The 12895-nt window shown below is 49.8% G+C and overlaps 1 protein-coding gene across 1 annotated transcript in view; it reads right to left on the reverse strand.

Moving 5' to 3' along the window:
- LOC306715216 (Krueppel-like factor 7) overlaps window positions 1-6988 on the reverse strand; it is a gene marked incomplete at both ends in the record, with an annotated part of 28580 nt that extends 21592 nt beyond the window's left edge. Inside the window, one exon of the mRNA XM_079185509.1 lies at window positions 6887-6988. Coding sequence (XP_079041635.1) covers window positions 6887-6988 — 102 coding nt within the window. The remainder of the gene's footprint in view (window positions 1-6886) is intronic.
- Window positions 6989-12895: the final 5907 nt, after the last annotated feature.

The raw sequence follows: 12895 nt of genomic DNA on the forward strand, positions 1-12895 counted from the left end.
TTCACCAATGACTGTCTTGCGTTATAAACTATCCAACCGGTTCCAGAGCGTGCCGGCGTCCTTGCGGCTGTCACCGCCAAGAGCTTAGGGCCGTGATTGATGACTGGGCTTCGGATGACAACAACAAGCAGCGGTGTTTACTCAGGGCAAATTGCCCTTGTCTCTCTCTCTCTCCACCTTCCGTCCCTTTTGGCCCCCCCCCCCCGCCTTCCTCCCACTCAGTCTTTGGAGAGAGGTGGTCCACATGGCTAGATCTCCGGTTTCTGGATGGCTTCGAGTCCCTCGGGGAGGGATTAGCCTCCCAGAATGACAGCTAAACAAACAAACAGGCCAAAAGCTGGTCTTCCTGCTTGCCAAGGCTGCCTAGCAACAGGTAGGCAGCAAGATGGGATGTAACGCTTGGTATGTCACAGTCACGGATGGCTATAAAATGCCTGGGCATGGTGTGAATTTGTGGCTATTATCAAAGCAAATGGATGTTCAAATATGTGAGCAGGCAGATTAAACACACTGTGGTCCAAGTGGGAAGATAGGGAGGGGGTAACCACAGCAACCGACGATCACTCGAAGCCCTCGCACGCTCAAGGCGGTGATTCACGGCAATTATTTCATTTGGAATGTATCACTGAAGTGTCACTCTGATGACATTCAGCCATTACGACGAGCAACGCCGACAGCGTCGCTGCAACGTCGGCAACAATGAGTGATCTTATTGTTTCCCTCTAACACTCGGAGCACATGCTCTCATCACCGGATACTTGCGCATCCAAAGGAGCTCAGAGCCGATGGCGTCAAGTTTGAATCTTTATAGGCCGCACATTAACAGGAAATCACAGGAAACATGTGTTGGTTTCTCTGTCTGGACTTTGTGACTGCAGACTGGATGCATCCAGGCACAGCGTTCTCACAACGAGTCTCACAATACACACTTCCTCCCAAATGCAAGGCTCCATTTGGTCCACCGTGATGGATGCAAATGCCTTTTGACGCAACGACTCCACCAGCAGCCATGGTGCCGTTTTATTTGCGACACAAACTTTGAGTTCAACTCAATAGGGGTCAGAGCAGGGCGACTCAAAACAAGTCAGCTGAGACTTGAGAGATAGTCATGAGATAAGGAGAGAGAGAGAGAGAGAGACAGAGAGAGAGAGAGAGTCTGTGGTGATTCCAGAGCTTAAAACGAATGCCTGAGACTCTCCTCTGCCTTTCTGTTTTCAGCCTGCGGTTGCCGAGCCGGATGGCAGCGGCGAAGCATGTCGGATCACTGTAAGGTGCTGTAACGGCTTCCCGATTTCGCCTCAAATGATGTGAAAGTCATTGCCAAGCCATGTGTGCTGGTGTGAGGCGAAAAAAAATGACTGGCTCCTCTCCTCGCTGTTAATCAAACCTGGGGGTGGCAGAGCGCTTTGCAGACGGAAGCCATACATAAAGATGTGCTTGTTCACCGCCCTCCCCTCCGTTCCCCTCCTCTCCTCTCGCCCCCCCCCCCCCCGCTGCCTGTCACCCCCCTCTCCCTCTGACGGACCATGTCGCCAGAGCATCAGACAAATGAATGCTTCCTCCGCGTCCTCTCTTTCATCAGCGCCACCAACCTTTTCATCAACGCCCATAAAGCAGTGGAAGGCACCCATCACCGGCAATCGCCTCTCAGCCGTCTGAGTGATGAGACAGAGGTGGCGGAGTTCAGTAAGCGCTCTTATGGCATGAATGGATGTTACTGGGTCAGGGGGTCGCCGGCATATCTCGTTACACAACACACACAAGTGCACACAAACCTGTGCACCTGCGCGTGGGCACAGAGGACGCGTCCGCATCTCAGGAGAACGACACTCTGAGCCTGCGGCGGCAAACCGGGGACGTTCCAATCTCTGGAGGCTAAACTAACGGTGGAACGGCAAACAAAAGCAAAATAGTGTCAGGAGCAACGAGAGAACAGCGAGCACTGCCTTGTTAACGTAACTGCTGCTGCTCAGGAGCCAAATTGGGTTTTTCGCTGTTGCAGCTCATTTATCTGTTTATCCTAATTAGATGAACTCATAGCTCTTTTATTACAGTCTCCCCCCCCCCCCCGTTTCCCCGTCAACAGACGCGCATCCTCTCCTCAAATCGATGCATTGAGTAATAACCTTGTGGCTGCAAAACACTTAGAAAGCATCCAGCGGAGATGCTGCACGGCGCACAAAGGCTTTCCTTTCATGCCTCGGTGCGTCGCGGGCCGGGGCCATGTCAAATAGATTCGGCGTGGCATCCGTCTTCAAGATCTTCTGACTGCTGCCGGGTTAGAGGCGCGCCGAGCCAACGCGGGCGAGGAATCAATTTCATATTCGAACACGTGAGCGTCATGAGGCAGCGCGGACTCGTCTGGATACTTTGAGGATGTCTGGGAATTAAGTGCCGCCATAAAAGGTTGTTGTGTGTAACATGAATAGCTATTAGGAGCGACTCTGCTGCGATACCGCAACGCGACTTGTCAACCTCCCCATCACATCGGTCACATCTTGGGACCACACGTCAGTTAAACTAAAAGGGAATTAACTGCATTTTACTTTGGAGAGGGTCCAAACTTGATTCCGGGAACCCCACATCTCATACTTACAGTTGATGTGACATATTAATAAAGCCACGGGTGCGGAACGACGACACCACCAGGAGCTCTTTTGAGACAAATAAGATTAAGTCCCAGTTTGTCCTTCCTCCTCCTGCTCGCAGAATACAGAGCTGTGCCGGGTTACAGGATTGATTTAATTTCAATTTGCATAAAATTACACCAAACAGCAGCGAGTGAAAGGTCACGGGGAAGAGACGGGGCGTGTGCTTTAACCGGTTGGTTTATTTTAGCTTGATTCACGATTCAGACGCCTGAACTCGTTGATTCTCGTTCACTCAAGAGAGGAGTGACTTGGGGGGACATTGTTACCTGTTACCAGATGCTGTGTTAGAGCAGCGTACGGCGTGGTGGTGGTGGTGGTGGTGGGGGGGGGGGGGGGGGGGGGGGGGTGTACACAAGTCCCGAGCTTACACAACAGCCCTGCAGAGATCAAAAATCCATACTGTGCTAATTCTATAAGAGGGAGAAAAAAAAGAGAGAATGGAGGAACAAGGCATGGAGGAGGACGAAGACAGGAAGGAGGGGGGGGGGGGGGGCGGTTGGCTGGCTGCGCTCCCCAGCATGCCTGCTGTGTGTGAGAAAGCAGATGTGGCCTACTGAGGATTACATAACACACCGAGACACGCACGCGTGCCGCGTGCACGTACGCGCGCGAGCACACGGCGGATGCGTATGGATCGTCACAGTTCTCCTCTTTCTTACTTCCCATCCTCGTCCCTCTGGAGGCCAACAGGAGGGGTCGCCGTCGCTGCCTCTCTGACCCGGAGAGCAGCTTTAACGGCCCGACTTTTCCTTCAGAGGCCTCGGCCACAACACCAAATAACTCCATCTATGTGCATCCCATTGTGCCTGTATCCTCTTCTTCTCCGACTGTCTTTCCGAGTGTGTTTTGTCCCTCCTGGGGGGGTTTTCGAGCCCACCGGACTGTGAAATGCGAAACCCTGCAGCGGGGAGAATGTGCGTGCTCTGCAACTTCCTCCACCTCTACCTTCGCCCCCCCCCTCACACACACACACACACACACACACACCCAGACGGTGCTGCTGCTGCTACTGCTGCTGTGCGTGTTATGGAGTCGCGGGCATGAGGTGGATGTAAGTGGATGCATCTGAGCACGCTGTCTTGCATATGGAGGTCGCGCCGGAGCGCCCCGCTGCTCCTTCCACATTTAGAAGCGCCGAAGCCATGTGCAATCTGTCCGCATCCACATATAGAGGCCCATAATGCACCGCGCAGCTACATACAGACGTTTCGCTTGGGTAGGCACTCAGTCTACGTGTGTGTACGTGTGTGTGTGTGCGTGTTGAGCCCCTGAGGGATAATATATGTGTTGGAGGGTATGGCGTGTGTGCTGAGGTCAATGACAGACAGCCATTTGTGGTGTCCCGTTACATACTATCCATCAGGGTCAAGTGCTGTGGATGAGGACACGTCATCAGCGGAGCCCGAAGGCGGTTGAAATATCCATCATATCAGCCTGAAATCTAATCCCGATGTTTAGTCTTTGCATTTTGGCATCTGCACGCTCAGAAGATGCTGATAAATGTTTAACAGTGAAGCCAAGTGAGGCGTCATCGCCGCGAATGCCAGTTTACAAAATAGCACAAAAAAGCACTGGAAACAGCAGCCAAGACAGGCAGCAATTCACGTCGGTATAAAGACGCAAGATTACACGTGTAGACTTGGCTTTTAGGGAAACTGGCTTCCACATAAAGAGTAAATTATGACCAGCCATGCTTGTTCCAAATCCAGCTCAGCCCGGCTGTTTGTTCCCACTCTGAACAACCAACTGTACTGGGATTTGGAAGCGAGACAGCACAGTTCAGTTTGGCACTATTTAGTTCAATAATGGAACAAATAGCAGCCTCAGATGTACCATCTGCAGACCTCCAAAACACTTTCCTCCTTTTCTGCTCCCCATCCCCCTATAACCGCCTGAATCATGCCTCGCAGACACCAACAGGGGACACAGTCATCATTCTTGCCATGGCGTCTCAGGGAGCCATTTAGGGTCCGACTACAACGGCCTCCTATCTCACCATCACGCCCCATAAAAGCATCAGATTCTAAATTGTGCCTGGAACACAGAGGGGGGATTGCTCCGAGCGCGGGTCTCGTTCGGAGGCAGAGCTTTTAAGGCGAGCCACAGCTCATAATTCGTGTATTCAGGGGGGCTCGGTGGCGTCTTCAGAACATCTCTGTGCTGTGTGAGGAGGGGGGGTTGAAAGTGTGGGGGCCAAGTCATAATAATCCTTGTGCTCACAAGGACACAATGCACTCTTCTTATTCCAAATAAGGGTTGTTTTCCAAGAACTTTGATATTCACTCCAATGATTCGTTCGGGGACACGGCTTTCAGTAAAAGTCTACAAATTGGAGAAACTGTACAAGTGATACATTTCCCTCTACTTAGTGTTTTCTTTCTTTAAATACGCTCGGTAACAGCATGGTAAAAAAAATGAAACTGGATGTGAACTTTTTAAGCAGCAAAAGTGGCTAAAGGTGCAAGAAGCGTGTCGGCTTCCATCTCAGGTGATGCAGATCTGCAGACGCGATCAGGAAAGCGACCTGTGACGATTTCATATTTCAAAAATCCTGTTTGTCCTGTAGACCAAAGCCAGGTTCAATAGAAGAGTTCAGCTCTAAAACCAGATACCTCTCATTTAAAAATGGCAGCGCCCCACACCAGATAAAAGCTGAATGAGAGCAGATATTTGTACATTCTCTACATTTTAAGAGACTTGATGATCTTTAATTCCAAAATGGACGTTGTCTCGGGCAGAAAAAGCTGCAGACATCCCAGTGAGAGGCATCTCCAGCCTCCACAGGGAAGAGCTCTCCCAGCCTTTTGCCTACACACGCAGCTGGCTCTCTCTTCCATTTGCATTAGGTATTGATTTTGATATGCGTGGCCGTGGGTGAGAAACGGGGAGAGACATGCGCTGCATATGGTACACGCAGGCCCGTGCAATTTAAAAAACCCCTCTGACAGTGAAGCTGGGAGTTGGAGACTTGTTATGAAAAGATGCGTCGGTGGGTAACAGTAGGATGCCAATTAGACTGCTTGGCCACAACGAATGGATCCGCGGTCACGCACCGGTTTCTCCCTCTCCCTCCTCCTCCCTCCTTCCTCCCTCTCACGCATGGAGCAGAGAAGTGTGTGTGTGTGTGTGGGGGGGGGGGGGGGGGGGGGCTGAAGCTCCTATTGCCTGAACAATACCGGCATCAGATTTCCATGCAATGATTTTTTTCTTTTTTTTCTTTGCTCGGTCAGTCAAGTGCAGCATGGAAAGCATCATCGCCAGCAGCAGCAGCAGCAGCAGCAGCAGCAATGCAGGTGGGCTGACGGATGCATGGCCCTTATTTTGACTTAGACATGGATAAATGAAGGGGTTTGTTTGGTCAAAGACGGTGCACATGTGCATGAAAGGTGCAGCTAAAATGAGTTTGCGTGACAAATAAATGGGAAACAGGCTGAGAAGGACATGATGGCTGTTTAAAAAGTAGATATGTGAAGCAATTTTACACCAGCAAATCAGTCACATGACACACACGGGTATAATAAAACACATCTGGGCTGACATCAACAGAACAGAGCCCTGTGATATGATGTGCGAGGACCAGTAATGGTGGTGTGAAGTGCCGGTGCGTCTCCCCCACGCATCCATCACCATGTGGCCGCGTGCAGCCGCGTGCTTATCTCTCCACATCCATTCACTCTCTACTTGGATGGAGGAAGTGTGTGAGGGGCTCAAAAATGTGCGACGCGCAGATGACAGTTAATTCTTTTTCCTGCGCTGCCCTCGCACATTTTTCCACCACTGCATTTAAAGAGGGAACAAAGCCAGACATGTTAGGGTATCTATTATGAATACGCGAGGGGACTTCTCTCCATGCAGGGGGGGGGTCACAATTCAGTAATCTGAGGGATGCAGATGTATTATTCACGATCAATTCGCTCCCTGTTATGGGATTCGGATCTTCAATTTTCCCAAATCGCATTTGACAGCTTTATTACGCACCCGCGTGCGTTCGCATCTTATCCACTTTGCCATCTCTGTGAACATTGTCAGCTGTGTGAGTGATGGAGAGCATTTCCTCTGAACTACACACATTCCACGCTTTTTTTTTTCGATGGGGGGGGGGGTGTTGGGGGGTGGGGGGGGGGGGGGGGGGGGGTTGGAGAAAGTTGACGCCTGCGTCCCGAGCGCATGCGAACCCACCGGCGAGCGCACTGCGCGGTTCGAGCTCCGCGATGAGGATGAAAGTTGAGACATACCTGCTGCCAGTTTTCCTCCAGCGAAGGCATGGCGGAGAAGTAGCCGGTGTCGTGGACGAGCTGAAGTTCCTGAAAGATACTGTGGTTCGCTAAGACATCCATGCTGACGCTCGGTGATGGAAAACAAGAACGATGCACAAGAAATATGCCTCCTGCCTTGGCTGTGTCAGACCTCTGCATCCACTTCTTTCATATTAGTCCATGAGAGGAGATTAACTGCTCAGTGCGGCGGCTCGAGATGTGGCGATTAGGGCCCCGGTACCTGCGCGCATAATCGGACTCGGTGCGTAAAAGAGACAGGGGGTGATGGAGGCTCCATGCGTATCCGTGTTGCCAAACTAGACACTGATAGGGAGCCAAAGGAGGGGAGGGGCTTGTAAACGAAGGGGAGTTGTTCGGTTCGTCAATCAACTCCTCTGCCTGTCCATTTAAGGCGAAGGGGCGGTGGAGGATTCGTCGGAGCCGCGGCGGAGCGTGGAGGGGCGGGGTTAGGCAGATCCGGCGGGCGGGATTGGCCCCGGAGCCACGTCACTCGCGTCGAATATGGGCTCGATAGGTGAGCTATTTATGGATGGGTATATTAGATTTGGAAGAAGGTCTGAAAGGCTAGTCTGAGCGGAGAAGCCGTGGTGTAAACATCATGTGCTCACAAACAGGAGCTGGAAACAGTATTAATAGGCTGCTATATTGTTCCACTGTGTAAATGTGGAATCATAATGAGATGCAGGACGGGGCATTAGACTGGAGGGGAAATGTATAGAGTGTATAGAGACTCTGTGCTTTGATAATGAGTTTAAACTTATCATACTTACTGATATTTATCTCCATAATGCTGTTTTGCAGTGTTCCTGCAGACTATTGGTTTAAACTATAAATAATACAGATTTAGTTTGTTCATTCTATATTTTGAATGTCATGGTAACACAACAGACTTCCTCACTGAGGTTAAAAGTCATCTGGACTGTTCATCAGGCTGGAGGCTTCGTACACTGACCCACATTGATCAAAATCAGCCGCTGCACTTCTTTTTACGCCGCACCGTGTGCTGTCAGTAAAAGAGGGGTGAACACAGGTCCACCGTGTGTGTGTGTGTGTGTGCGTGTGTGTGTGCCAGTGTGTGTGGAATGATAGATAAGTAGCCAAATCTTCCTCGATGCGTCTTGTTTGGTGGTGTGAGTAATGCCGCTTATTCGCTCGCCCCGTGTAAGCCATCGGAATTGTACACTTCCACGCTGGCTTAATAGTATTCTCTCTGTCTCTCTCTCGCTCTCTCTCACACACACACACACACACACACACACACACACACACACACACACACACACAGAGTGCTGTAGAGGTCTGTAATCTCATTACAGTGCAGGGAAAGGCTGGCCGAGGGCCCCGGCTATACGCGATTCACACATGGCATCTTCTTGGGAGGGAGAGCTCACATCAGACAGACGATGAAGCTCTCCCGCTGACATTTATCCATTTGACACAACTCTCTCTGTCTGTCTGGTCTTTCCTTCTCCGGCTTCTTGTCCCTGCCTCTCTCTCCTCTTTGCTCTTTAAGTCTGCCCCCCCTTTTTATTTCTCCCATGTTTGATTCTTTTCCTCATGAACCTGCACCACACTCACTATCGGTTTCAGCAGGAATGGATGGGCTCCATGGAAGACGTGACATACATGCTGACGTCAGCGGTCTAGCATGGCTGCGTCCTGTTTAGCCGATCTCCGCACGGCTGACTGAAGTGTAAAATATTTAGCAGACAAATCCGGTTATTTTTATGCATTGTTTAGCTCCTCCGCCTGCCTGGTCTCCTCTAAATGAAGTTCCACAAAACTGCATTATTAATTACGCTCCCGGAGAAATGTTTGTCTTTGACGTATCACAAATAGGTTTCCAATCAAAGTCCAAAAAAGTCCAAAAAAGGGAGGATGGACAGGTCAAACAAACCCAGGAACCACCTACAGAGTGCACATTAAAGTGCATTAGGGTCGTGTGCAAACATTTCCAGTTCCAGTCCTAAAAACTCTCAACATATAAAGTTTATATATCTTCTTCTTGAATATAGAACAATATAACCGAATGACCTGAAAAATATTACCTGACTATATTTCTATTTTAAGCATCTTACAAATGTCACAGCAAAACTATAAATTACGCTCCATCTCACTGAATAATACTGCAAGAGATAAAATGTCAACTATAAAGTATGTCCATACAACACTTTATATTATTAAGGTCTCTATGAACTTGACACTTTATATGTTAATATGTGGCAGTATTATGGGTGCTATATTTTGCCACATTGTGCCATATAATCTTCCTATTTAAATTAATCTTCCGATTGATTTTATCAGCATGTCATGAAGAGGCATTGGAAAACTTGTTTTAAGTTACAGTTTATTTTACAGTGTACCAACATCACCAGGAATTAGCAAAAGTGAAAGCCTAGTCATGGCGCCCCCTTTTCAGCCGTGTACCCCCACCACCATCAGCATCACCACCTCCTCCTCCTCCTCCCCATCCTCTTCCTCGGCCTGAAGCCCATGCATATCATAGATAAAAAATAAGTGCTCACCATTATCTGCGGGCACACCGCGTTATATTGTGGATGCTGACATTGCTCTTACCTGGCAGTTGGTGCTTTTACTATATTAATAATGGAGCAGGCGCCATCCATCATGAGGATATGACGCTGCTAATCATGTCAGTTCCCTGCATATTCACTCCTTTCATCGAAAGAGGAGGAGAGGTAGCGGGAGAGAGAGGCAGGAGGGGGGGGGGGGGGGGGGAGACAGAGAGGGGAAGGAGGAAGAGCGGGAGAGTGACGGTGAGAAAGCGGAGATAAACAAAGAGAGGGGAGATGATGAGGAAGAAGAGGGGAAGAGAGGGGGAAAGAGGGAGATGGAAGGGGACAATACCAATGTGCTGAACACATGACAGATGCCCTTGGCCTTTTGCTGAATGGCTTCCCTGTTGGCAGGAGTTAACCAGTGTATTTAAACAGGACAAGACAAATGGGACCTCTACTCCCGCTGCTTACTGAACCAGCCCATTTCTATTCCAACTCACAGCCTTCCCCCATGTGGGAATGCTAATATGGTTAGCTGACATTGGCAGGGTTAAAACTTCATGACAGCGTTTTATTGTAATATTCACTTTCCTGTAACTTGTTACTTTTCACTAACCTTATAGCTGCTGCTGGGCATGTTTTCGCAATTGCGCTGTGAAAACATTACCCCAAAAAAAAAATGCATTTTGTTAAATGCTGAGTTGTAGAAGCTTGGCCTCTTCTTATAAATGGATACTTCCATGTTTCCGAAGCTGTTTCACTTGATTTGAGAAGAACAGAAGACCAGTCTACTCTAACATATTGTAATTGAGCGACCAAAAACAAGTCGATTTGCATTGAAAACAGCACCTGATGTTCGCAGCAGCACACTCCCCGGCTCGCCTCCACCCATTAGTCTTCTGCAACAGAGGCACCTTGAGTGTCAGTGCTGTGCTTTGCTTCATTTGGCCTCATTTGGCCTAATATGACATCCGCATGCTCTGATGTGTTTGAACATAACATTTACACCAATATGGCGCATTCTCCTCCAGTTCAGATTGCTTCAGCACCGTATTGTGACGACCTCTATGTTTAGAGGAAATAAGGATGTATAAATGTTCCCCCGACATCTGTCCTGGAGCGAGCCTCTTGGCCAGCCTTTCGACACAGAAAAGGGGAATTTGCTGGTGATTGATGGGCCTGGATTAAATAAAGATAAGATTTTGAAAACGTGGCCATATGTCTGCCGTGTGCGGCGTCGCTTTTGGCTCGGAGCCCGGATGCAGAACATCTTCAATATCCTGACGTCTTCTTCATGCTGCTCCTCGATCGGGGGGGGGGGAGAGCCCGGGGGAGAAGATGGGAGGTGGAGGTGGGCGACGGGGTAGGGGCGAGGAGGGGTGGATTTCAGAGCGACAGGCCCACTGAGAAAAGCGATAATGAGCGCTCGGGGCTGTCTCGGGTGCAAACTGCTTCCAGCACGAGATATCTGTGAGGGAAGGGAACGGAGAAGGGGGGGGGAGGGAGGAAGGGGTGCAGGAGAAAGTGCCCCCTCAGCTGGCTGATGTTTGATGCGGCGCCGCTGCTTCCTACGCCGGGAAGAACGAGCGGAAACACCGCCAGTGGAGGAGGCCATGAGGGGCAGCTGTTAAGTGCCAATTAGGCGGCGATGAGTGGGAGACGGAAATACCCGTTTGCGCGCGCTGTCCCGGCGAGCGGGCGGGGAGGAGTAGTCAAAAAGTGAAACAAATAGGGCCTAATCCCTGTCAGCTCTCCCAGAGTCGCTCCCCTCCTCACCCCGCTATCTCCCCTCCCGCCTGTTAGCGTCACATCAGTGTCGGATGGAAATGTGTTGCTGTTCCATTTAGTTCTGTCTCCGTCTGGCCCTCGGCCCCTATCTGAGGGCCACTGAAAGGAGCGTTTTGTAAGAGCTTGTCACATTATGCCAAAAGGACAATGCCCCGTGTCAGGCGTCCAATTAGTGAGCGAATTCACTGACGTATTTAGTCCATGACACACAGAAAATGATAAGGTAGGATCAGCCAAATGGAGCCACTTAAAAAACAAAAATCTTTTTGGGGGAAGTTGTTTTTAGTTTTCGATACATTTTCCAGGCTTTGGCGTGTGTGTTGCTCATGTTTGAGCTTCATCTGTCTGCATATCTTTGCGTATATAAACCTTTCCACCTATGGGAGGACGTGGGTTTCAGGGGGGTGACTTAGCATTAAACAGGAGCCGTGAGGTCAAGAGGGAGCCGTGGCTTTAGCCGAGCGGCTTGACCTCGTTTGCGGCAAAAGACGGCATGTACGCGTGCAGGGTGCACAGACTGACTCCCGTCTGTGTCACGGTACTCGAGCCGCGAGATTTTCCGTCCTTTTGTTCACATGAAACTGTACGACACTCCAAATTACCTTGGATAGATCCATAATGGCCTCAGATTTGAATGCGCCATTCGCCATCAGGGTCGGCGACGGTGAATGAGCCTTTTCATGTCCGAGCTCCCGGTCGGTCTCGTTTCTATGCACGCCGCACGTCTGAGGCCTTAGTAATTTCCCCCGGCTGCCGCCTCGGATCTGCCCGCGCCACACTGCCTTTTGTATATTCATGTGTGTACCTTCCTATCTTAATCCTAGCTATTACTCGCATGGCTGGCCATGTCAAGGGGAGATTTGCTCACTCACAGCGAATGGGCCAATATTGACAGCACGCCCACCGCATCAGCGATCAGTGTAAGGGCTTAGAGCGAGCACTAGATTCGCCGGTTTGAAGCCGAGTCCGATGAGGAGGGTGGTGTGTTAGAAAACAATGCTCACGGGGGGGATCTATGCAAATGCTAAAATGTTGCTCTGATGATTTAACGGTAGGCGCTGTTGACGTATGTGGCGTCCTACTGCTTTTAATGGCACCTTATTTCCTTGAATGCATATTTGCATGGCAGTAAAAGCCACACGCCAAAACATTTTTGATGTATTCTGACACAAGTGCTGCTAACTGGAGATGGTTATCGGCACAAAGACATTTAAAATCATGCAGAATGCTCGAGCTCGATTCTCGTCATTCTGGATTCAGCGTGTGAAGTTAGAAGCCGTAAATACTGCAGGGTTAGAGGATCACTTCCCACTAAGACCGCCCACGCCGCAGATGTATTCACAATCTCGGCGCACACTAGCAGATGTTAAGTCACACAATATGAATTATATTCGCTCTGCTAAGACGAGCCTTTAACACTATTCAAATTAAGGGAATGGGGGGTTTCTGAAGGCGGATGCTCTGATTGGATGATAACATTTTCTGCAGCATGGCGGCTCATAGGGGTCAACCACGGTTAGGCCGGGTCAAGTGTTGGAATACATTTGAAATATTTCCTTCTTTTTGATAATTGGGACGGAATACCAAGTTCCCGCCGTGTTATCTTCATTTCAAAACAGAAGATAGCACTCAATAACATGCAGGAGCTGGGTCCCTATAG

This window comes from Pholis gunnellus, assembly GCF_910591455.1.
Source record: "Pholis gunnellus genome assembly, chromosome: 24".
Lineage (NCBI taxonomy): Eukaryota > Metazoa > Chordata > Actinopteri > Perciformes > Pholidae > Pholis > Pholis gunnellus.